At 35.7% G+C, this 26,797-nt stretch overlaps 1 protein-coding gene across 2 annotated transcripts in view; it reads left to right on the top strand.

Annotated features, from left to right (window-relative positions):
• Positions 1-26,797, top strand: part of PAPOLA (poly(A) polymerase alpha) — a 44,190-nt gene that overhangs the window by 2,231 nt on the left and 15,162 nt on the right. For both annotated transcript variants that reach the window (XM_054161873.1, XM_054161872.1), the window contains exons 2-14: positions 9,167-9,337; positions 10,000-10,066; positions 11,034-11,115; positions 12,071-12,180; positions 13,626-13,679; positions 16,022-16,133; positions 17,320-17,409; positions 17,505-17,643; positions 19,025-19,097; positions 20,513-20,633; positions 21,372-21,456; positions 25,846-25,899; positions 26,616-26,735. In XM_054161873.1, coding sequence (XP_054017848.1) covers positions 9,167-9,337; positions 10,000-10,066; positions 11,034-11,115; positions 12,071-12,180; positions 13,626-13,679; positions 16,022-16,133; positions 17,320-17,409; positions 17,505-17,643; positions 19,025-19,097; positions 20,513-20,633; positions 21,372-21,456; positions 25,846-25,899; positions 26,616-26,735 — 1,278 coding nt within the window. The remainder of the gene's footprint in view (positions 1-9,166; positions 9,338-9,999; positions 10,067-11,033; positions 11,116-12,070; positions 12,181-13,625; positions 13,680-16,021; positions 16,134-17,319; positions 17,410-17,504; positions 17,644-19,024; positions 19,098-20,512; positions 20,634-21,371; positions 21,457-25,845; positions 25,900-26,615; positions 26,736-26,797) is intronic.

Raw genomic sequence — 26,797 nt, 5'->3', positions numbered from 1 at the left:
TTAGGAAGTTCCTTTTGTGTTCAATTATTTGCAGTTGATTCTTTCCTCTTTTGGATGATAATCTTTCTGAGGGAGATAACCCTCTGTCACTGCCAAACTTTCAAGATGACAATTTTTTGTTGTTGTTTGGTTTTTGTTTGTTTTATTTTGGGGGTTGTGTGTGAATGTTGACCTCCTTTCTGAAATCCTTTAAACTTGATTTTGTTTGTTTGGGGGCTGGGTTTACACCTGACAGGCCTAGTCAGCGCTGATTTCCCATACACCCGAGATTGTCATCACTCTTTACTTGAAAAGCATTAGTTCAGACTTAATCAGAAGGTGTACAGTATTGTTAGCACTGTACTGGGTGTGTATATTTCTCTTAGAATGGTACAAAACTATAAACCCAAGCAAATTCTCTATGTACAAGGTATATCAGTAGTACAAGAGGAAACTCAAGTTCTGCTGGTAGCTGTCATTCATAAAAGCCTTTTAATATTTAGAAAAACCCACTTCTAAATTTTTCCTAGTAGTTTATGTGACTTTTACAGATCTCTTGTGTGAAAAGATAGCAGCTGTATAAGGGAAAAATCTTAGTTTCAATTGTTTAAAACAAGATGATTAGAAACAAAGGTGGAGATATATATATATATTATAAAGATACGTTTTAGCAAATGGTTAAGTGCAGAATATTCCTTTGCATTACCTGAAGTAAGATGCTGGAGATAAATTAAGTGCATTAAGCTGTTCATGTCTTTCAGTTAGGGCTGGTTTTTATTCAGAAAGGCTACTGACTCAGTGAGTAAAGTTGATGATGCAGTCTTTTTATGTAATCTGGACCTTTCTGACCCTTGAGATAGAAAAAAATAGCAGCATGAGTCTGTTTCTTGTTAATCTACTGATACTGTTACACCTGAAGCTTCTATGCTGAACCTCAGTGTTCGCTGAAATTGCTGCAAAAGTTACTGTTGTCTTACTTTACCCAGGAGCTGAAAAGTGCATTGAATTGTATCTGAACACTTAAAAGTGCTGCCATAAATTCTAACAGTTGTTATCGGTGACTTTCATATTAAGAGTTTTGGAGTGTTATTAATTATTTTTCGGCTTTATTGTAGGGAATCAAGCTTATTTTAGCTTCTGAAGTAAGACTTTTTGTTGTTGTTTTTTTTTCTTTCACTGAACTTTGCTTTAAACATGCAGAGTCATTGTTTCCTTGACTTGTAATTAGCAACTGTCAACCTGTATGCCAGAAGTACAACACTATATTAAAAATGGGTTGTGCTGATTGTGAGTGGATAAAAAGTATGTTTCTGAACAGAGTTCTCTGTTTTTTATGGACTGTTAGTCTAAAGTTATTCCTAACTAGAATAATTGCCTTAATTTGTAAATGAGGGTTAATGTGTTAGATACAGTACAAAAGAAATGCTTACCAAAAATAATGTGGTTTTGCTATAGCTTTCAGACTTCTAAGGTCACTCCAAACATGACTGACCATGTTAACATGGAGGTACTACCCAGAACTTGGAAACTCAGTTATTTTGGGTTGAGCAGACTTCACTGCTGAGGCAAATTAATTATCTTTTGATTCAATCTTACTGAATTTCTTAAATTGCTGCTTCTGGTGTTAATCTTGTCTCCAGAATAGCAGGAAACCTTATTTTTGGTTCAAGTGCTGCCTGCAGAGATCAGTAGACTTTTTTTTTTGTTTAAACTTGAGAGGTTTCTGAAACTGTTGTTAGTAAGAATGTTGTGGATGGGTGTTTGCACATACTGCCTTCACTGTTCTGATGTACAAAGGGAAGAGCCTGAGACTACTAAGGATTGAGTCAAAAGTTAATAGAATGTGTATGCATGATGTTTGAGGGGGGTTGTTTTTTGTTTGGTTTGGTTTTGGGGGCATGGAGGGGTGTTGGTTTTGGACTTAGGTGAGGCTCTTTCACAGGTGTGTTGCCTGTCATTCTTCAGTACCCATGTTCAAATCTCTTTTGAGTACCGCAAACACCTCATACTTAGAGTTGAAATGTAATTCATGGTCTAAATGATCCAGCAGTTTTCTGATAGATATTAAAATTTTTGTCTGGGAAGGACAGCTGTATCTTAACAACATAAAACATACTCCCTGATACCCCATTTTCACTGGCTTCATCAAGATTTCCTGTCTCGATTTATGAACTTTTATCTGGAGTATGAGAATTAAAATAAAGCCAGAAACTTTACCCTGAAATTGCCAAAGTTGCTCCTTGAGACTACAAAACAAGTATACAGAGTCCTTGAGACTTCAAGTAAACAAAACCCTGCAAAACACTTCCTCTGAAATTTGACACAGTAGAGCTTGAACTTTAATTTAGCCCCAACCGATTGACTGGATGGTGTGATGACTGGTATTGCTTCAGGAATCTGACTTGAATTAGTATTGCTGACTTGAATTACTTGTATTAGTAAATAAGAGAGACTGCATTTTGCTGAAGTCATCAATAGAGACAGAGAGGAGAGGATAGGCACTGAGATTCCTTGTCTATCCTGCCTTGGTATCTGAAGACAAGACTGGGTGAGCCAAAGGTCCTTACAAAGTCAAGTCTAAAGTTAATGTTCTGTGGGTTGTTGGCATTATTTTAATACAGTTAACAGCTCACTGGTTTTCTTGCTTTGTCAATGCTGGCCTCACTGTGCATGTCTGTCTGGACAAACTTAATCCTCAGCTGAGGTGTAGTGGTACATAAGAAGGGCTATATGACTTCCAGCAAATGCAGGTCTTGATGGCCAAAAGCTGGAAAGGATTTTTGCATGCACTTGTCATACATTTAGAAGGGTTAGGTCTTGAGTATTTAAGATATATTTAAATGTGGATCAGATACGTTTTAAGCTCATATGGGACTCAAACTGTTATAATTTGTGGAGTATTGTATATTATTAAGATTTTTGGTTGTTCTTGGTCTGTTATTTCTGTGAAGCATGCCAAATTTCTGTAGTATATTTAGATAATGCGGTCCTGATTGCAACTGTTTGGTGGTGGTTTTTTTCATGATAAGCATATAAATGTAACTCTAATAAAACCACTAAAATACTACCCTTAGAACTGAACCAGAATATAGGGAGTGAAGAACAACAGGAATTTTTAAGTCAGAGTAGGAAGAGCATTAAATACAAAGCATGTCTGAAGAAGGTTTCTTGTTGCTTCTGAGGATGGAGAATGGTTCCAAAGTTATAAAAGAAAACATTTATGCAGTGCTTAGAAGTTGTATCTAGCTCTTAGTTATATACATAGATACACTTGTATTTGGTTTATGTGTATATTCAGTTAAGTGGCTATATCTTCAGGGTGTAACCTGATCTTAAAAAGATGAGTTGGAAAGTTTTTCCTCATCTCACCATCCTCACCCCTCTACCTTAGAACAGTGTAGTCACTTCCATTTGAAGGAATTTAAAGGTGTACAAAAACTTTGAGTTCTGAAGAGAAAAAAAAGTCATTTAGCTGTATTGGTTTTAGTATAGTGTATATAGTAGAACCTTGCACCTGTTTGTATTTTTCTGTGAGGGAAAACACGTATCTCTAAGAGATGAGATTAATTCATATTTGAGTATGAAATACTGGATTGTAACACTTCAGAATTAAACCACTGTACCTGTTACCCAGTTTGCCGATTATTTAAACTGTCAGCATATGCTCTTCAAAAATGCAGGTCAAACCAGAGCAACAGCAATAGCATGTTAAATTTAACTCTGCATTTTCTGAAACTTTATATTTGTGCTGTTGACAGGTAGCTCATTCACATGAGAGTGAGAGCAAGATCTTCATAAGTATATGTGGTTGACTAGCAAAAAATAATTCCAAGTGTTCAAAACTTTATCTTGATTTTTCTTCAAAAAACAAAGCCCACAAACAAACAGCCCCCAACAAAACAAACAAAATCCCAAAACTCTTAAACCAACCAAACATAAAGTATCTGACCATAGTTTGAGCTGAGTGCCAGACCTTGACAAGGTCTGCCAAAATTCGTCTTTGCTTTTGTCAAGATTGAATAGCTGGAATAGGACTTCCTGCTGTTGTTTAATGCTGATTTTTGTTAATGCTTAACTTCAGTGACTAGCAGACTACATACTACCAAGGTGTTGACAACCCCCTCCTGAGGCCTTAACTTCCTTGATCCTCTTAGGTAGAAGGTTAACATTTATTCTTACTTGTTTCTCTTTGAAGAAATTGGATACTTCAGAGGATTCTCAAAGTGTTATATCATGACTTTTCACAGGTAGAAAGTAGAGTGTTGTGGCAGCTTAGGCTGGGTGCTTCCTGCTGCCACCGCACAAGTTACACCTCTGGTGCCCCAAGTGTCCAGCTCAGTGGGTGGACACCGGAAATAACGTATTTCATTCCCATAATGTCCTGCTCCCTATAGATCTATCAGCAGGGTCTCACACTTCCTCTTTCTTCCCTCGCTGCTCCTGTGGGAGATGCTCCCTCTCTGGTAATGGAAGGGGAGTTACCTCAGGGCCTCTTGGGCCTGGCTAGGCCTAATGCCAGGAGGAGAAGGGGGAAGGGCAATCTCAGATCTGGCCAGCTGAGATTAGTTTAACAGTGGAGGGGAGAGTGGGGGGGAAGAAAGAGCCCTGGGGGGTTTGGGTATATCCTCAGGTAGGGAGAAGGGAAATGCTGGGACACTTCTGGGTATGCTGTAAGGGATTCTGTATCCTTTGCGATCTCTTTTGTCACTATGCTTGTAGTTTCTGTAAAACATTCACTGCTTTTCCATTTAAACTTTCCATTGTTTCTGCAATCCATTTGTTTGAGTCTCATTTTTTTTCTGCCCCAGTGGGAGGCAAAAGAGGATCTGCCTCAACCTGGGACAAATGTCCCTGTCTTTCCAAGAGAGAATATTTTGGAGCAGAGTGTGTGATCCTCCTGATTTTAGGAAAAAGTAAAAGTTCAGGAGTGTTGCTCATCAGCATTTTCTGGTTAAAATGTGACAAGTAGATTCAACATCAAAGTAGAAAAATGAATACTTAATGCTTCTTTCTGGTGGTGAGAGGATACATCTTTACAACTTTGTTTTGTAGTAACTTTCATGACTAGTTGTCATTTAAATGAATGAACGTGGCTTACCTAACATTAGTTTATTGCATCCATCAACAAGTTTCAGAAAATTTCCTGCCAAATACCATCTTTTTCTGTCATTTTACAAGAGCACCTTTCTGCTATCTTGTATGCTATAGAAACCTTAGATTAGCCTTATCCATCAGCAGGTGTAAATATTTGAACTTCAACCTATATGTTTTTAGCTGGAAATTACCTATTTTTTTTTTTTCAGTACATATTAAAATGTAAGTTTCATTGCATTTTTTATGAGTTATAAAATCTTGTAGGAGGCACCTGAGCTGAGAACTGCTAAATACCATCCCAGTAAGTGTTCTTCCTAACTCCTCAACCTTCAAACACAAGCAAAACATTTGTGTAGTTAGGTCCTGTGCTGACCTAACATGAATATAAAAGCAGTAGCTCTAAAATTTCTGTTCCTGCATAACAATTCTCAAAGATGTGTATCAGGTGATCGATTTAATAGGTTGTTTGAAACTGGTCACTAAAATGACAGCTTTTAAGCTGGTTTTGTGCTCTATGGCCATGCTCTCATGTTACTGTAGAAACTGGAGGTAATACTGGTTTAAGTCATAGAATTGTCAGGATTGGAAGGGACCTCTAGGATCATCTAGTTTCAACCTTCCTGCCATGGGCTGGGACACCTCACACTAATCAGGTTGCTCAGAACCCCATTTAGCCTGACCTTAAAAACCTCCAGGGATGGGGGCTTCTGCCATTTCCCTGGGCAACCTAGTCTAGTGTCATCACCCTCAAGGTGAAGAACTTCCTAACATCCAATCTGAATCTACCCATTTCTAGTTTTGTTCCCTTCCCCCCGTCCTATCATTACCTGACACACAAAAAAGTCCCTCACCAGTTTTCTTGTAGGCCCCCTTCAGATACTGGAAGGCCACAATAAGATCTCCTCAGAGCTTTATTGAGACTGAATAGCCCCAGCTCTGTCAGCCTGTCTCCATAGGAGAGGTGCTTCAGCTCTCTGGTTATCCTCATGGCCCTTCTCTGGACATGCTTCAGCCTGTCCATATCCTTCTTGTAATAGGGGCTCCAGAACTGGATGCAGTACTCCAGGTAGGGTCTCACCAGAGCAGAGTAGGGGGGCAAGAATCAATTTCCTCAACCTACTGAGTGCTCATCTCTTGATGCAACCCAGGATACGATTGGCTTTCTGGGCTGCAAGTGCACACTGGTGGCTCATGCTGAGCTTCTCATCCACCAGCACCCCCAAGTCCTTTTCTTCAGGGCTGCTCACAAGCCAGTTGCTGCCCAGCCTGTATTGGTGCTTGGGATTGCCCGAAACCAGATGCAGGTCAACATGTTGTTCTGTGAAGACAGACCTGCACTTTGTACTGCCAGGGTTATGCTGGAACCCAGATGAGGGAAGTAAGCTGATGTTTGGTTAGTTTTTATGTGCTGTAATTTTGGTGGCAATGTGAAGTTATTAGCTCTCAAATTGGTGCATATGGAAGCCAGAGGGCTCCATCAGCATTACTAAGTGCAGGAGCCTGCCTCACAAAATCAGGGTGAGTGACTTAGAGTCCTTCTTTTGAAACCTGCCAGGCTACATTTTGCAAAATTTCTCAATGAAGTCTAGTATTTGTTGAATTGAGTGCAGTTTCTGCTTATGGATGGGTGAAGATCACAGTCAGACCTTCAGGAAATTGTTACACACAACTCAGATATTGATTACTGCATCAATAAACCTGTACAAATAAACTGAAAAATCTTAAATTAAAAAGAAAATCCCACTTTTTTACAGCAACAGTTGACCAAATGGGAGAAATCATAGTCAAATACCTGCTTTGTGGCATGAGTAAAACTTTTCATGATATTTATCTATTCAGAAATTCTGCGATTTTGACTACTTAAAGTTGAAACAAAGTGGCTAAAGCTACTTACTGTGCTGGCATTCCTGAATTTATTTCTTTTTAATTTTATTTTTTTCCCTTTCTTTCTTTTGAAAAAGATTAAAATTGGTTTTAGTGGCTTCCTTTGTCCTTAATTTGAATTACTGATTTATGTAACTCATCAGCTTTTTAAAATCGTTTTAATTCATACAAAAGTCTTAAGGTCTGTATGATTTGTTCAGTTGCTTCCAAATTCTTCATTAGATTATTAAAACCTCTTAGCTCTTTTCTAAATACACTTTTTCCCCTTTTTTGCCTTTTGCAAATGTGGTAGAACTTGCTTTGTGAGAAAATTGCTCTGTGACTGAATTCTTAATTTCAAACAAATTGTAGTACTTAGAATAGTTTTTAAATGGTTTTAATGTGTGGAAAATTATATTAGGTTTTATTAATTCCCATCAATTTTTAAGTTTTGTTGTTGGTGTGTTGTTTTTTTTTTAAATACGTAGTCTTCAGGGAAATGTGGAATGAAATCCTGAGGAGATGATGACAATGGATTATGGAAGTAAAAGTGAAGTACTGTAATGTCTTTTTTATACATAATACGTAGTTAGCCTGAAAAATTTTCTTATTTTGTGATAGAAACAGTATGTAACTTGTGTAAATGGGAAGTTTAAACTGATTGTAAACAATACAGCAGTATACAGGGGAATGTTCTACTTGCCAAAGATGGAACTTTCATATAAGCTGTCATCTCGAGTTTTTGGCATGGAGGGGTTTTTTTGGGTTTTTTTTTTTTTTTTAGTAAGACTTAAGACTTCATTTGAAGGAGAGCAAATTCATCATAAAGCTTTTGCCCCAGCAGAGTGAATAATGGAATTAAAAATGCTGGTTATACATTTGGTATTAAGCAAAACTTGGAGTAATTTTAATGTGGTAATAGTATAACTTAAATAATCCAAATGTACCACTTTTATAGAAGCATTGCCTTCACTTTCAGGTAATACTTCCTTTTATTGATGGTAAGGCTCTTTGAGTAGCTGCTGATAGGATAGTCATGTTTTTTGAAATGAGTTTTTTGAATGAGAGATCATAATTTTTTTTATTTTGGTCTCTGAAAGATTAAATAACAAGTTGGTTTCAGAAGAGAAACTTTTCACTAAGCTTAAAATCAGGCAATTTGACATTAAAACAATACTCAACATTTAAAGGAAAGTTATCAATATAAAGTTAATACTGCAAGTAACATTGATCTTTTTAAATACAGATTTAAGTAGTGGATTTTTTTTTTTAACTGGAGAATATAATAAGCAAAACTAACAGTTTGAACTTTGAGGCTAGTAGCTCTTCTGAAAATGTCTGATGTAAACGTGAACATCACAAAAAAGCCGTGTCCATTATAAAAAAACCCCAACCTGCATGGCTGTTTTTCACTCAGGATGCTTATCTAGGAAAGTGGTTGGTTCTCACCTTAACCTTGCTTTTGTGTTTCTACTGGAGTTGTTTGCATGGTCTCCTTTCTTGCAATGTTGAGAGATTGGGGACTGACTTGAGAGTAGCATCTTTTTGCATGAGGTCATGCTCCATATCCTTGAAAAGTGCAAGGCAAGGGTGCTATGGGCACTTGCAATTGGACTATTTACTAGTGAATGATGTGTTTGCAAATTTCACCCTTGTGGTGGGTTAGATTTACTTTAGACTTCTCTGTTTAGTGAAATACTTGAAGTAAAATGTTAAGAAAACATAAGGGTTGTGGAGTGAGTACTGCTTACATCCTCAATACTTCTGCTAGGTCAAATCTAGCAGAAATTTTGTATTCTCCCACCACCCCCCTTATGAAGCAAGTCTATATGTAATATTGCCAATATAGATTGAGCTGACATTGTTTGTTCTGTTACGCTAGCCAGCAGAGAAGTCAGCTTAAGGCTAACTGTATGATGCTGATGGGCTCAAAATATACTAGAGCCTTCTTAGTTAGGTGAATGTTTTGTATGAAGTCAGATGATATAAGAGATCATGACTCACAGCACCTTCTAACCCTGTAATCAGTATTTAGAATTGGGAAAAAGGCAGTTCTATTACTGGCCTTAGTAACACAGATTTGAGAGAGATTGATCTGGAATGTAAATGCTAGCAGTGGGTTTAACTTTTTATTTTCTTAGTATGTCTCTCATCTGCTGCTCTGATGAGAAAAAATAATTTTTGCATTGTTTTGTTTCTGTCAGTAATGTTATCTAATTGCCTTTATTAGTCCCGTTACAACCCAGGGATCACAAACGCAGCAACTACAGAAGCATTATGGCATTACCTCACCTATCAGTTTAGCTGCCCCCAAGGAGTTTGACTGCATGCTTACCCAGAAATTAATTGAAACCCTAAAACCTTACGGTGTATTTGAAGAGGAAGAAGAACTGCAACGCAGGTGAGTAACCAGGCTAGCAGTGATTTTATTTATTTCCCCACACACACTTCTATCTTGAGCTTTGTGGTTGACTTCTGAACCCCAAGCATGTTTCTTTTCTTTGAAATGCTTGCTTAAATGCTTTCTTAAAAGCATAGTGGAATATTACACTTTATTTATTTTAAAATAACGTCCTCATCTTAAGGGGAATACCTCAGCACACAGAAAGGAGTTAATGACCTTTAAATTTTGGAGGCTGGCTTCTGTATTCCACCCCTCCACCCCCATAACTGGTCCATTGTGCTGCCCCCTGTATTTTCATCCTTATTATTAATGTTTTCTAGAGTTTAGCTCTCAGTTTTGCTTCTCACTGTTCTTTTAGGTACATGTGTTTTGTGAATTAAGATTTTATTTCAAAAGTGAGTAGAAGTTACATACCTAAAAATGTGTAGGCTTTGCATGCATGCTGGTTTTCTGAGCTTAAATCACTTGATCCGTCTTGGAAGGAGTTAAAAATCATAAGAATGTTTTAAGAGTGGCTTTGTTTCATTGTGTATGTATAAGATGATCTGTAATTAGATCTACAATATTGTTGTAATTGACTTTCTGTGTTATGATGCTCTTAGAACAAACATAGTATTTTTTTAAGTTAATGGCTTCTGATTCTGTTGTTTTATCAATAGGATTCTAATTTTGGGCAAGTTAAATAACTTGGTGAAGGAATGGATACGGGAAATCAGCGAAAGCAAGGTATGGATGTATTTTACATGAAAACATACATGTTAAAACTGCTTTAGGAAGATAATTCCAGAATACATTCCCAGTGTAAATGCTATGAATCTTAGATTTGGGGATCCAATTTGTTCCAATTGGGATAGCAAATACCCCCTCTGTGTCGCTGCTTTTGTTTCCAGACAGCAGCACCCCTTCGAAGTAGAGCCTTGTTGATGAAACAAACATAAATGCTGGAAAAAGTCATGGTAGTTGTAATAGTAATTTTCAATTGTTCTCTCTGCTCCCTAGGTAGAAATACAACTTGACTTTTTGTCAAAGTATATAAGTATAGCACTGTGTTAATTATATGCCTGGATGGTTTGGTTTTGGGAAGCAGAGCTAGATCTTAAAACAGACTTTTCAGCTTTATGATGTTTAAGTCCCATAATGCTACTTTTGTAGATGCTGATAGTAGTATTTTTGCCATGTTGTAGTCTTTGCCCACAGTAGTGTAGATCTGGAGTTTTTTGAAGATACAAATCTATGAACTTTAGTAGATGTACCCAAACAACTTTAAAAAGATAAATACCTCTCCGCAAACCAAACTATTAACTACAGAATGTAATATGGGTATAAATAGTATTTTTCTGTTGGTCTAAGTAGGAATCCATCCTCAGTTTCTAAGCCATTCTAAAATACCTGAGTTTTAAGCAAAATATGTAAGCGTAATTATTAAGTGCTAACCATAATGTTTTCAAAAGCTGTTGCACCTGAAATCTAGAGCTGCTGGAACAATTACCAAGTTTGAAGGGGTAATGTGTAGTGTAGTTGAAAAGTTACAAATAGTTCCCAAGTGGACAGTGTACCTCTATATTTTAAGCTTATTATTTCACTAGCAACTACACCTTAAACATAAATTTTGTGGAATATTTTGTTTTAAAATAAATCATATGATGTTAGAATTAGTTGCAGTAAAATAACCATTTTTATTTTCTCCATTTAGAATCTTCCACAGTCTGTAATAGAAAATGTTGGTGGAAAAATTTTTACATTTGGATCCTATAGATTAGGGGTTCATACAAAAGGTAACATTTACTTTTATAATACAAAAATATTTATGGTACAAAACATACGTTTCAGCTAATGATGTATCTATAAATGTCACATTGAAGTAACTAAAACTTGCTGTCTTGAGGTGGGGTTTATTTCTCTCTCTTTTTTGTGTGGGGGTGGTGGCATTTCTTGTTTGGTTGTTAGGTTATTTTTTCTTACTGTTTTTGTTTGGGGTTGGGTTTTTTGGTCAGCCATCTCCAGTCTGCATTCGAACTGCAAGAAATACATTCCTATTTTGTTTTTGTTGTGGGTTTGGAAACAGGGGAAAAAAAGCTGAAAATATTTAAAAGTAGGGAATGTTCTGTACTTGGATTCTCATAGTTCTTTCAAAATTACAAATCTTCCATAATTGAAAGGAGAATATATGTATGTATTCAGTATGCTTAGTGTTTTTTTTAAATTCTCCAATGCTAAATTAGTGGTTGTGGGAAATAATAGCCAAATCACTTTCTTTCCTGTGTTGTAAATCCATGAACCTTAGGGTGAAGAACTTAAGATCTCTAATCACATATGCAGTCTCTAGAATAAAAGTAGGTGAAGATGCACTTTGAATCGGAATCAGTTGAGTGGCTTGCAAAAGGCTGGGGGATGTGGGGAATTTTAGCCTAGACAAGACTGAGGGGGGATATTATCAATGCTTATAAATGCTTAAAGGATGAGTGTCAGGAGGATGGGGCCCAGTTCCCTTGAAGCTTGAGGAGGTGATAGAACACTGGAACAGGCTGTCTAGAGATGTGGTGGATTCTCCATCTCTGGAGTCATCAAAACCTGCTTCGATGTGTTTCTGTGCAGTCTGCTCTGTGAACCTATTGGGGGATGGGACTAAATGATCTCCAGAGGTCCCTTCTAACTCCTGTCATTCTGCGATTCTATGCTTTCATGTGTGTCAGATACGAATAACTTACTTGTGCTAATAAACAATTTCAGGTGCTGATATTGATGCCCTGTGTGTTGCACCAAGGCATGTTGAAAGAAGTGATTTTTTCACGTCATTTTATGAAAAACTGAAACAGCAAGAGGAAGTCAAAGACCTGAGGGTATGTGTATTGCCTGATGCAGCTAGCAAAAGTGATGCTGAAAAGTTAGTAGTGAAAGATGATGCATTAAGTAGATGTATCTTTACTGTTAAAACTTGCAGTGAATTTGTAGTTAACCTGCAGCAAAGCCTGTTACAATAATTGAAACAAAGATTCTTCCAGATATTAGCTGTTCCCACTTAAAGACACTCTTAAAAATGGGGAGAGCAGAATGTTACTCTAGCATGTGTTTAGTATTGCAAAAATGCTTCTTGCTCTTTAGTAGCAGAGGCAAGTATGTTAGGTTAAAAAAGATCATGACCAAGGTTGGTTTTTTTATAAGTTTTTCAATTATGTTGCTGTTTTTGTAATTTCATGTTTATACAAACAATCACAGTATTGGATACTAACTTTATGTATTGACTGTCAGATGTGCATTTGAAAGCTGAAGTTACCATTTTAGTGTGTCATTAGTAGATGCTTGTGCAAGGTTTTTGGCATGTGAAGAGGAAGTTTTCCTTTATTGGAATGGAAGGCATGCGGATACACAGTATTTTGTTTCTATTATGCCTGAGTGATATACTTCCCTAGGTCAGCTGGTGAGAGCTATAATTTACTCAGTGTAGGCTCAGAGTAAATTTTCACTGCTGTAGTTTTGTGGAGTGAGTTTTGGTTTGTGGTTTGTTTTGTTTTTTTAATAGCTGCTGACAAGTCATAAACTTTGGTTGGTTTAGTCCTCCTGCCATAAAATAAATAGAACTATCTCTGCAGCATTCTTACACTTCATGCATCTTTTAGTTGGTAATTTCCAGGGTAGTGCACACATCCTAACATCTGTGTTTTGGATTTTTTTTTTTACTCTTTTATGAAAGCAGTGCTCCTCATATCTGTGTTTAATTCAGGTGCTTAGTTCAGGAAGGTGATGTTCCTAGGTGGTTGCACAGTAGACCTCAAGTTCCATAGTTTCATTATGGATGCTGTTTGTCAGACTACCTTAACGACTGCTTTTGGAAAAGATGCTTGAGCTCTGGAGACTGGTGACTCAACTAGTTTAGGTGAAATCAGACTGTGTAGTTAGAGTTGTCTCCTTGTCGTTTCTCCTAAAATACTGGGTTCAGAAACCATAGAAGTAAGAGGACTCTTAGAGTGGGATCCTCGTAGGTTGGTCTTACTGTTCTTAAAGGTGCGGTGAGCAGTAAAGGGTGATTGATAGTGTCCTATATGGACCTTAAGGTGACATCCTCAGAAATGGTTGCCATGAGCTTGGATTACAATTAACATCTAGACAGCTGTAGCATGTACTTAATGCTTATATCATCAATATTGGGTAAAGACATTGCTGACAAAAATCAAGTTAAAGATAGAAATGCATCTGTATAAATAGCATTTCATTGTGATTGTTTAGCTACTAACTGTTGCTTGTAAACATTCTTCTCTATACTGAAAATTGATCTTTTTCCTCCCAGGCTGTTGAAGAGGCTTTTGTCCCAGTTATTAAACTTTGTTTTGATGGAATAGAGGTAAAGATCATTTTCTGTTTTGTTTTGGTAGAACATGGTTATGACACTTCAAGATCTTGGTAACTTGTGTAATTGTACATTAATATGAATGATGTTAAAGTGACTCTGACAGGTTCATACTCAAGTACTCAGCTGTTTCTGGACTTTAAGACTGAAACAAGATTTTCTTCATGTACGGAAGGTTGCCTCTCAAACAACTCTTGGTCCTTTTCATTTAGGCTACTGACTTCTATTGATCAGTTAATTCACCTGTAGAATACCAGTATTGGCATTATTAGGACTTAACATTTAATAGAAAATATATTGATAAATTATGTAGCTTCAGTAATTGTGTAACTGCAAACGATTAACTGTCCAAATCTTAAATTCAAATTTGTTTTAATACATTATACCGTAGGAAGTTGTGTGATCATTCTCAAAAATGTACTGCTGAAAGCAAACTCAGTATTACCATTGTCTTGATCTCTTTGGATGTCTGTACATGGATGACCAAAACAATGGATTTGGTGTCTGTAGTCTGATGGATCAGATGACTTGGCGTTACGAAGTTTCTTGGTTTTTACTGTTTTGGGAGAAGTTGCTGAGAAAACAGAAACACTGCTTTCAGAAGATACTTTGTTAATCTTTCTCAGACTGCTTGATACTCAATTTGCTTTTTGTTTGTTTTTTTGGTGACAAGGCAAACCCATATGACTATACACATAGTTCATCTGACTTGTAGCTGTTATATGGTAGCTAGTAACTGGTGTGCAGGAATTCCCGTGCTAATCTTCACAATACATGGTGTGGCTTGAAGAGCTGCCTTGCAGTTTCAGTGGTCATTAGTTAGGGTACTGTTGATTTTTGAGTCCTTGGTAAGTGGACCCTAGCTTTACTTAATTTCATTGACAGTTGAGGCTTGGTCAGAGATGTATTTTCTCCAATTAAGAGGAATGTACAGAGATGTGATAAACTGTGCAGTAAGCTAGCCTGTCACTTTGCAACTGTCAGCTTTTTCATTGCTCACTATGTACAGTGGACTATTGGGAACACTTTCCAGGATAATCTCTCTTCTGTTTACATAGCTTAGGTATTCATTCTAAATACTGAAATTTGCCTTAAGGCATCCTCTGGTTAGTTTAGTTTTTTTATATATTCTTTTTTTCTTAATCATTTATGTTCAAGTCAATCTTGTTTTTACCTTTTTTTAAGTGAAAGTCAAAATGCAAGCCTAAATAGGGAAATAAAAGGATTATCAGCTGTAAGAATAGTAGTGGTTTGCCCCAGTACAGTAATTTCTGGTGGGTCCTGGTATCTTAGGGCTGTGACTGATACTTAACCCATGTTGCTCATGGCGCATAAGAGTTCTTTCATGTTGAGCACTAACTTATGATAAGCGTTCTTTTTCTGTGAGCAGGTGGTGTTAGGCCATGATTTTTGATGATTTTCTTTGTGCTTAGTATGTCAGTATCAGAGGATTCTTAATTTAATTTTCCTTTTCCTAATCTAGGCAAAAGGTGTTGGAAGTTATTCCCTCTGTAAAGAAAATTTTAGAACTTCAGTTTTGTGGTGATCCTATCAGTTAAATTGGATGTTTCTTCTAATACTAGTTTTTGCATATGCATTCTATGTTCATTTTAAGCAAGAACAAGCAGTTTGTTTTTTTTTATTGCTGATGTTCTTCCTGTAGAAAACAGTGATTCCTCACTCCCCTCCAAAAAAAATTACATCAGACAGGCTTTTAATTCATTAATTTGAAAAATCTTGTTATTGTCAATGACCTTTGAATCATTAGAAGTCTGAGACCTTCTAAAGATAAGAGTAGAACTCCACGCTGAAGTTAATTTTGAACTTGTTTTACATTGAAAAATAGTACTTTTGATTTAAGTAGAAACTTCTGCTCATAGTAGAGTGTTAAGACCAGCTGTTAAATACTTTAAAATCAAAAGTGCACTGAATACTTTAGAGATTTAAAATAGATGAATGCTAAATTTTAAGCACGTACAAAGAGGTCTGTATTTTAAGGTATCTTCAGCTTTGTTTTATTTGTGTAGTGCTAGATGGGAAAGGTCTCCTACTTTTTCTGTAATTTAGTGATACATTTGAGAATGCTTAGGTTAAAAGTAGGTTATATTTTCACTACTTGCACTGACTGAGTGGAATTTTGTATCCTGGACCTAGAAGGTGGTGCTCGTTTCCAAATTGTTAATTGATGCACGCTGGTTCTGAATTGATGTTACTCTGTATTTTATCATCTAAAAATGCTACTTCAGTATGTCTGAAGTGTTGTTTAAGGAGATTCTTTGTACTAGGAAGACTGCTGCTGTTATTAGCAAACTAATGTCTTCTCTCTCTTTTTTAAGATTGATATTTTGTTTGCAAGATTAGCACTGCAAACTATTCCTGAGGACTTAGACCTACGAGATGATAGCCTACTCAAAAATTTAGACATTAGATGCATACGAAGTCTTAATGGTATGTATATATGACTGATCATATAAATATCTTGTCTAATCCCTTAGTGAATATGCCAGATTGTTTGATACAGTAGTTTAGTTGAGGACTTGTCTGAAGACACTGCAACTCCGTATGTGGAAGTGAAGTCATAGCCAGTTTTACATTGTTTTGCATAGAAGGCTTGTTTCATGTGGCCCACATTTTTTTTTAATGTATTTTGGTAGTAAAAGATGCTGTCAAAAAATTGAGTCAAGAATTGTGGAGTGGTGTCTACTGTTACAAACAAAGATGTGTGTGTGGTTTTTTTTATGCTATGTTTAATATGCATAAACACATCACTGAAGCAATTTCATGTATGTTAGCAATACCAAAATACAGTCAGTTTCAGGTCAGGTCTTTAGTAGCTTACTTGTTTGTGTAATGCTTAAGGGCAGACCAAAAGATTACTTTTGTATGCAACAACAAGTTGCATGCAGGCTGAAGCCCTTGAAAGGGGTGAGGTGTATGTGGTGTATGTGAGACATCTCTGTTGTCTTTTATGAGCTGAAAAATTGATAACTTGAGACTATTGCAGCAGCTTGTAGTGTATTGTGAAATTCACGTTTGCTTAGTCTGTAGAAGTCATACTTGCCTGTTCTTGCTTTGAAAGTAGTCTCAGAAAATACTGTTTTCATGCAGTCAGCTGTTCAACTAGTTAGTAACAATAAACAACTACTTGACTGAAAAAAAAAAGGGCAGTTAGTATTGTCATCTGAGGTGGTGTTCTTAAGCCTGAAAATATCCCATCAAAGTAATGATACAACTCACATGTTTAAAAATTACTCTGTTTAGCCTGTTCTCATAATTTCATAAATTCAAACAAAGCATTGCCCTATGAATTCCAGGTTTGCTGTAGGTTCATGATAGCAGAACTTAAAACTGTTTATGAAACAAGCTGTGCACAAAATCAAGTAGCGGTCCGAAAATATTCCTATGTGAGTTGTCTTCCTGAGCTCTGCTGTGAAACAATTGTAAAGGAGGGAAAAAAGGCAACAAATTACCAGAACGAAATGAAAATATGATAAGCTTTCTAATTCAAAACAGAAGTGATTGAAATACAAAGTTAATTTCCAGTGTGCTGATCTAAAAATTTAAATAGCTTTGAAGGTGAGGGAGGGTATGTAAGCAAAAAGCTTTGAAGAGTAATGGATTCTTTCTTTTGCAGGTTGCCGGGTAACCGATGAAATTCTGCATCTAGTACCAAACATTGACAACTTCAGGTTAACACTGAGAGCTATCAAACTGTGGGCAAAACGTAAGCAGCTTTATTTCAAAACTGTTTAATTTTTCATTAACTCTTAAAGTTACTGACAACTCTCTTCTTTTGTCTCTTTCCTTTTCAATCCACAGGCCACAACATCTATTCCAATATACTAGGTTTCCTTGGTGGTGTTTCCTGGGCTATGCTAGTAGCAAGAACCTGCCAGCTTTATCCAAATGCAATAGCATCAACTCTTGTACATAAATTTTTCTTGGTATTTTCTAAATGGTATGTTGTGGTTTTTTGTTGTCGTTGTTTGTTTTTCTTTTTTAAATTTAGATTACACTAAAATAAAATTGTTTGTAGACACTAAATTTTAGTCCTGTTTTTATGGTATCATTTTCCACTATTACCAGAGTAAGATGGTAGTTTTAAGCATTGTTCTTGCTGCCAGAATGTTGTTAGAGTTTTTCAATAAGTTGTTCAACATGTATTTTTCTTAAAATACCCAAAACAAAACCACCCAGTTTTTATTTAAAATTTTCTTAGGTATTTGTTGTAGCTTCAGGTAAAATACTTTTCGTAGTGCAAAGTAAGAGCAGACAGCCCAGAATTTTAAGTCTTAACATTTGGATACTGGGATGATGGGGGGGAAAAAGAAATACCTAGTTTAGGTATATAGCTTAAACACAGTTTAAGAGAACCAGTGGCAAAAGTGTGCTTTTGTACTCTTGAGATAGTAACCTTAGAAAGATGGTCTGAATAACTCTGGGAAGAATGGGAACTTTCCCAGTAAATTCAGAATAAATGGAACAAAAGTGTGCTTTGCAGATTACTTTTTCCAGAAAGAGCATGTCTGGATACTTACATTTCTTCATGAGACATTAACAGATTTTAAGAATCATTTTCCCAAGTTGGTATTTTATTTCAAGTGTAGTGTCTTTCCTTTGTAATGTGAAGATAGTTTCCACAGTTTCACTGTCTTGAATCCATAGGCTTTATAGCCTCTTTGAGGTAGTGTTGCTGCACAAGCTAATAGAGGAAAATTGGTTGCAAGCTCTGTTTAACGTGTTCTTTATATTGCTGTCCATTTCATGTGTAAATACCAAGAGATTAACTGACTTCTCTTCATAGGAAGATAACTATACCCATGGGAGTAGACACAACTTGAAAAACACAAGTCTTACTTTTATTTTTTTTCAGAATGGTTTCTTTTTGTCTTGATTGGAATTTTTTTGTTTAATACGTATGCTTTGTAATGATGCTGTAATACTGTAATCATGCTGACTGTTTCTTCTGTAATTTGTCCATGAAACGGCTAGCTTGAAGATGGACACAATGTCAATCTTCATAGAGGAATTTCTCTTTGATAGGTTTATTTCAAGAAAAATATAGAGAGTTTTACTTTAGATATTCAACTAGTGGTTATAAAGCTCCAAGACTGCAGAAAATTCACTGTTCTGATGCTTTGGAGATGCTAATTGCAACTGTACCATAGTTTAGCAATACAGCTTATTGAAACAACCCCAGTTAGATCAGCTTAATCTTGAGATAATCATGTTTTACTGTGAGAGCACAGTTAAGAAGGATCACATTCAAAAGTATTGTTTGTTGAACATATATGGTTGTATCCAATAGTCTTATTCAGTGCTACAATCTTTTTGAACAGGGAATGGCCAAATCCAGTGCTATTGAAACAGCCAGAAGAATGCAATCTTAATTTGCCTGTATGGGACCCAAGGGTTAGTGTGTTATTTTTTCCCCTATAAGTCACACTGTACAATAAATTCAGTTGCTTAAATACTAGGTGACCTTCATTTTGGGTTTATTAAACTAAATATTTTGGTATTATGTGTTCTTTGTAGGTAACCCCTAGTTCTCCTGAGTGTGGAACTAAGTTAGCTTAATTTTCTGACCTGACTGATTGAAGCACACTTGCCAAACATTGTGTTTTTACTCTCAGCTTTTGCGATGTGGTTTTAATAGCTATTCAGTGTAATTACATTGAAGCCTTTAAAGCAATGCATTTTTTTAGAAACTGCTTATCTTAAAACAGTTTGCATCTGATGCAAAAGTTCAAATTTTTCAAAGTGTATTGAATTCATTTCAGTGCGACAGTTACAGATGCATAGGTTTGGTTCTGTGTAGTTGTAGTAATATGTCTTTTCATCTTGGACCAAAGAAGATCATAAATTGAAGTCTTTGTTTTTTTATTACTTATAGCACCTGATCTGACTTTTCTAACACTTATAATTAGGAGCATTGGATATTAAACTCCTTCAGGCAGTCAATAAAAGAGACTGCAACAGATATACAGCTCACAATCTGAGGTTTCAGTGAGGCATAGTGTGAATGTGTTTAGTGCTTCTTTGTCAATTCTAGAGTAGCTGATGGTCAAGTAATTTTTTTTCAGTGAATGGTGTAGTTGGCTTACATGCCCTTCTGTACTTCAAATCTCTTTCTGGTTGACGAAGTCACATTTAAATAATGTGCGACACTTGAAAAAGCATTCTTGAGTCTTACTGTTATTCCGGGCATATGGGGGGGAGGGGGGGGGGGAGGGCTATAAAATTACTTCCATAATGCTATTTAAAATATGTTTTGTGTGTGTTTTGTCCCCTTTTTGTTTCCCTGAGTGCTGTTTAATAAAAGATGTGTTAATGTGGGTGATGCTTCTGTCAGGTTCCCTACAGCCTCTCGTCCCAAGCCAGCTCTTTATTTTCAGTAATGTTACAGAAATAAAGTATAAAAAATATTTTTTGCAATATCTGAAGACAGTCATTCTTCTGAAGGTGCTCTTGTAGTTATAAGAGATTATTCTTGATGTGATCACAAGCTAATTTCTATTAAAGAGAGAAGTTGGTTGTTCATTGGTATTTTTTGGACTGAGAGATGACTACAACTTTTTGATGTGCTGACAGGTTACAGCCTTCTCGCATCACTGTGATTTAGAATGATGTCCATTATGAAAGCATTATCCTTTTTTTTGTTTTGTTTTTTCCCCCCCTAAACTTTCTCTGAACTGTTGTTAAAAATACTTGGTCTGCAAACTAAGGTCTTTTAGAACTTAGGACTCAGTTGTAGTATAGGGAGAAATCCAAATTTGTTAACTCATGTCTGTGCTTGAAGAAAACTGATTGGCTGTTGTTATACATAGGTAAACCCCAGTGATAGGTACCATCTTATGCCTATAATTACACCAGCATACCCACAGCAGAACTCTACCTACAATGTGTCCGTTTCCACACGGATGGTCATGGTTGAGGAATTTAAACAAGGTAAGTATTATCTTAAGCTCTCTATGTAAATGTTTTCAAAGAGATTTAAAGTAGTTCCATTGTGGCTATGCTTTGTGAAGTGGGAGGTGGGTGGATATTAGTTTCATGACACAAGACTCTCTTCTGAGGGAGGTAGGACTTGGCCTGTTACGCTTACATGAAGTCCCAAATTCAGTAGAGACTTCTGCAGATTTGTCATTTGTTCTTAGAAACTGAAGGTAATTAACCAGAATGCCTTGTGCTCTGAAAATGAGAGCTAAAGGTGTACTTCAGTGCCTTTTGTGGTATGCCACATGTAAGATTAGTGTAGTAATCTGACTTGATGACCATTTCTAGGCCTAATTTAAGACAATACAGTTATTCAGAGATAAGTCTCACTGTTTCTTTGCCTTGTACAGTGCCTTGCACAGGAGATGACTTAACATCCTGCAAGGATAAAGATGTTTGGCTTTGGATTGAGTAGTTACTATAGCATACACAAAACATTAAATTGAGCAAATATACATGAAATCATCAGTCTAATCAATTAACATATACTTCTAAATGTATTGAGATTCTTTATTAATAGTATAGTTTGTATAACTAATGACATGATATGACTGTAATATAAAACTTGTTGATAAATTCCTTTGAATATGGGGAAGTAATTCATAGTAACATGCTAAGTTAGTAAGCTGGTTTTACTCTGGCTACTAAACTGTATTTTAAAAAAAGTTTAAATGTGTTCTTATAATTTAGGTCTTGCTATCACAGATGAAATTTTGCTGAGTAAGGCAGAGTGGTCCAAACTTTTTGAAGCTCCAAACTTCTTTCAAAAGTACAAGTATGTATTTTATGGCATGGCAGAATATTTTAAGTTTATCAGTTAAAATATCTAATGATTCTCTATAGCACAGGATCTGAAATATACATACATTAGACCTGTTAAAAATGTTTTGTTCAGATTTTTCTATATGGAGGGGGAGTCAATAAGCTATTGTCCTTTCTCTCAGGAGATGAGCAACAATTTCCTTAGATATTTCTGTTTTTTTGGGGTCTTTAGCATACATTTCAGAAACCTGTTAGTCCCTGATCAGATATTTAGAATGTCACCAGTTAACTACAAGTAAAATTCGTATCATCTGGTTTGACTAACAGAACTATTCTTTAGCGGTGTCAGTAGGCATTCTAAAAATGGGTCCTGCCTCCCAGGAAACCAGGTATTAAAATAACTAATTCTGAAGGTCAATATTTGAAATACTTGAAACTGCATGTTTTCTTCTGTCAATACAGTTAACAGTTCAGTCTGACAATAAAAGGTACTTCTGCATTTGTATTGACTAATTGCCAGATGTGCTAGTTATTACTAGATTATTATTTTTCTTTTAATTAAAGCTCAAGGCTTATGACTATTAATACTCGGACACGTAGTTTCTCTAATTTTACAGTGTCTCTGAGGAAAATACTGAAGTTCACACTTCACATTTTTAGGGTTTCTAGTAACATGCTCGTGGGGCAGAAGCTTGTTAAATGTATATGAACTTGCTGAAAGTTGTATTTTTATAATAAATATGGATTATTAAAATACGGACTACATCATCTTTGCCCTCAGTTGAAATTGGAGACCCATTTTTCTTGAATCACAAGCAAATATATTTTACATTTGTTCATGTGTTGGGTGGTTGATTGGTTTTGTACTAATCTAATCAAGACTGAAATATGCAGTTCCCCCATTAAAAGAGACTGATGACCTTCATAATGTGTCTGTGTTTTGTTTATATACCTTTTGCATGGTAAAAGATTTAAAATATTTGAACGGCTTTTATGTTGTACCTTGGAGAATTAAGTTTGAAAACATAAGATTAGTGTAAAGTTACATAATTTTTTGTAAGTTAAAAATAGGCTGCAGACAAATCTATTTCTGCTTAAGAGGTTGCTAATAAGTGCCCTAATATATTTTCTTTGTTTCCTTGAAAAGTAGGGGGGAAAAAAACCCCATTTAATGTAATTAGAAATAATTTCCATTTTAATACAGCTTTTGTGTACCTGCTTTAGCCACTTTGCCAATTTTAGCAAGAAAATATTATCTTCACAACTTTTAATATCCTTTTTTTTTTTTCTTAATCCTTGATTTATTTTTTTTGTTACTAAACTCTAATGGTCTTGTGGAGCCTGCTTTAAATTACCCACCATTTTCTTGGGTATTAGTAAGTTAATTTAAAACTTTGGTTAGTAATCTTTATGAAATAAAATAATTCTATGCAGTTATCAGCATGCAGTAAATGTGTATCTGTTAGTGAAATCTCCATCTGAAACCTAGATCCTTCAGAATTTTTTCCTTTCTTCACACTCTGATTCAACTTATAGATGCCTTGACCTGTTACTGCTGAATTTCAAAGCAGTGCATAGTGCCCTGCCAGATAAGAACCGATCCTCTGAGATGTAATTTTAAAAACTTTTCTTCCTTGCAAGCATGGCTGTAGTAATTTGTATCACTCTCACTGGCACATAGCTGTTAAACATCTGTGATAACACACATTGATCATAAACACTTTTGACTTGGTATCTTGTGTTTAAAATAAACTCCAGTGATGTGTGAGTAAGGGAATCTGGAGACTACTGAATACTTGCATGGTAAGAGCAGATTAGAAATTGGGAAAATGGGGAAATCTGTAGAGTATTAATTTTAAAATTATGTCAACAATTACTTGGTATTCAAGGAATTTCAACATGGGTTATCTGTTCTTGTAGGTTTAAATTTTTTAGATGGCAACAACAATAAAGAGCATATACTTGCTGGTTATGGTGCTTTACAGGGAAATGATAAAAATGAGAGTATGAAATGTCAGATAAGAATGAAATTATTAGATCTTAAAAGCAAGGTGCAGTATGGCAATGAGAGAAATAATTATTTTTATGAGGTCTAGCGTACTGTTTTTCTGTTATAAACACAGTAGAGTGTAAACATACCTTTTACAAAGGTGCTTTGAACACTTGCCTGATAGAACTTCAGATAAAGCACTGGATAAATTAAAATGTGAATCATGGACAATTTTAAAAGAAAAATCAAAATGAGCATGTTCAGGTTCTCAGACTTCTTCCAGAAAGTAGTATGACTTAAAAATACTTTGGGGTCTTTCATAGGTACAGGTGTTAATGGCATGAGACAATTCCATAATATCTACATTAGGTTATTTTTATGTAAACATAAGCAAAAAAGCCCAGACAAAACAGACCAAACTTGTGTCCTTTATACACTCAGACAGAAGCTTAAGACTATTTTCTTTATTATGAAGTAATGGATACTTCTGAAGTTAGATGTGTTACTTGTTACAAAACTGAGTGAAGTATTGAGAAGATTTCATTGTAAAATTTATCAATGAGATCTTGGATTCTATAATTGAGCATCTTAATTTTCAACAGCTTTATGCTGAGTTTTACTGAAATTAGTAATAGCTGATTTCTACTGTTTAATTCCCTTTAATCAGTTGGTGATGGGGGTGATGGCCTTATTTCTTGGTTGTTTTTTTGTTTGGGTTTTTGTACCTAGCATCTAGCACAACCTGGGCAAAAATAGCTAACCATTATACTTATTTTCATAAAAACAGTTTAGAGGTTTTTTCCTAGATACTCACCATCTGGCTGAGGATTTTAAACATGCACAAATTACCTTTTTTTAAATTGATCTTCAAAGTTCATTTCAAAGAGCTGCTTTGAATAAGTGACTGGAAAATTAGCTTCTTCAAATATTTGCAGATTTGACTTTTGTCTCAGCTTATACATGGTGTGTGTGTGTGTGTGTGGAAACGTAGGTTGTCTTTCTTACCTAAATGAAATAGCCTGCAAGCATATGTGAGATATTGGAATCTGACACATTCTTGTTGCACATCTAGTACTACTTAGAAAAATTCAGTAGTAGAAATTGGCAACCTTCCCCCAAATCTAAATGATTCATTGATAGTATCCTACAAATAACTAAAATGAGGTTAATTGAAATGCTCATTTGAAACAGGAAAAAGTGTTTAACATTTTTGTATGAAGAAGTTAATGGTGCCAAAATGCAAAAAATAAGTAGATAAAATACCCAATTCAGAGGGAGGAAGGTTTCTCCAAATCTCTTTTCTGGTCTTATTTCATTGGCCTTCTCTGACTGAATTCAAAGAATGGTAGCATCGAGCAGGTTTGGGTTTTTTTCCCTTGCTACCGGAAGTACAGAAATGTAGTTACTGATGTGATCTGTTGATCTTGATTTACTGTCACAATTTGAAGGCCTGTAGCATCTGAGGACTCTTTTTTGCACCATAATTCTTCACTGTCATTGACCTTACATTACATTCTGAGACATACATACTGGAGTCTGACCCTTCATATTACTACTGTTTTTTAAATCCTGCTCTGAAAATGCCTAAATATGCTATATCAGTGTAGAATAATGCTAAGTTGGATGACTTAGAATGTTAAAACAGTCTTCCCACCTAAACTTCTGAAAAGCTTGACAAGTAAGGTTCCCCCACCTCCCCCATCATGAACACACTTTAAAAGTAATCGTCTTCCATTCCACTGTCCTTTGGCTTCTTTGTTTAGAATCCCTTTCTTGCTTTGTGTACCGTTTCTTTGAAGTGTGCTTGCAGTGGGTATACACTGATTATCCTGGCATATAGAGAGCTTAAGAATTATCATCAGAGGAAAAATTCCTTATGAAGTTTCAGATAAGTGTCTTCAGACCATTCCAAAATGCAGATATCAATGTTTTTTAAGCCACACAGATGGTTGTATTTTTAACTTGAAACAAATGCATATGTGCTAACCACTCTTCTAACACTGCAGAAATGTTGTGACTAAGCCAACTGACACATTAGATGGTTGTGAACAATTGTTTTTGCTGCAGGGAATCTCTAGTAGTCAGTTAAATCCCTGATATCAATAGTTATTAAAATATCTGTATTATTTTCCCAGCTAGTGCTGTCTTCCTTGCTTTTTATTAGAGTTACTGGTATTAAAGCATAGTTGCAAATGTCCCTAAAATCTTAAATGGTTGGAAAAGTCAGTCACATGTTTGGGGGACATAGCCACTTTATCTACTTAACAATGCTGCATTTTATTGTAGGGTGTATATTTAAGATAATAATCTGTAGTTTGCAACATAGAATTTACTGAAAAATTTTAATGTTAAGGTTTGAATGTCTAGTTTTAGAAGTATAAATAGAATAGCATATTGTCTTTATCTCCAAAGGCATTATATTGTACTTCTAGCAAGTGCACCGACTGAAAAACAGCGACTAGAATGGTGAGTATACTGAGTATAATGCTTACTATGTAAAAGAAAAACAAATGCCAACAAAAAAAACCTGTCTGCTTCAGATGCAAGGGTTTACCTAGTATCTTTTTAATGAAACAAAGTGGAGATTCAGTGTTTCAAAACTGAGTAGATGGAGATGGTCTGCTTCTGAAAAACAGTGGAAAAAAGTGAATGAAGGCTGTTGCATCAATTTTGCTTATTTATGGCACTGTCAGCTTCACTTCACAAATCTTACTTTCTTAAGCCTTATGCACTTTGCTTAACAAGCAAAATGAGATGATGTTTACAGTCTCTTCAAATACTATTTCTTACAAATGTCTTGTTTCTGCTGTCTTTTGTTAGAGAAGTTGAAAGATTGTCAGATATCAGGAATTTTTTCAACTTCAAAATTGATATCTGCATCCAATATCATATTGGAGAAATATGTAGGTGTTTCTTGCTGACTGCCTTTTACTTGTTGTGTAACATCTTTCTATTTAATTCCCTTTGCAAAATCTGGCCGTAATAGGAGGTTCAGGGCAGTATTTTTAAGCTTACCTTACATCAGTTTTTGTAATACGTTCTCTTCATTTACTGATCCAAATTTATCTATCATGTATAGCAAACTAGTTCATTTGTAGTCTCAAATATTAGTATAAGGATAATGTTTAAGATGTCATTATTTCATATTTATGAGAACTTGCTAATTAATGACATTTATGCAGGGTGGGCTTGGTGGAATCAAAAATCCGTATTCTAGTTGGAAACCTGGAGAAGAATGAATTCATTACACTGGCTCATGTGAATCCACAGTCATTCCCAGCACCCAAGGAGAATCCTGACAAGTAAGCAAAATTATTTTTTCATGTAATGGTGAGGAAATAACTAAAATGCCAGTTCACTAATC

Source organism: Dryobates pubescens, chromosome 5 (genome assembly GCF_014839835.1).
Source record: "Dryobates pubescens isolate bDryPub1 chromosome 5, bDryPub1.pri, whole genome shotgun sequence".
NCBI lineage: Eukaryota > Metazoa > Chordata > Aves > Piciformes > Picidae > Dryobates > Dryobates pubescens.
Note: the sequence above shows the minus strand (reverse complement) of the source record. Positions and strands in the feature narration are given on the sequence as shown.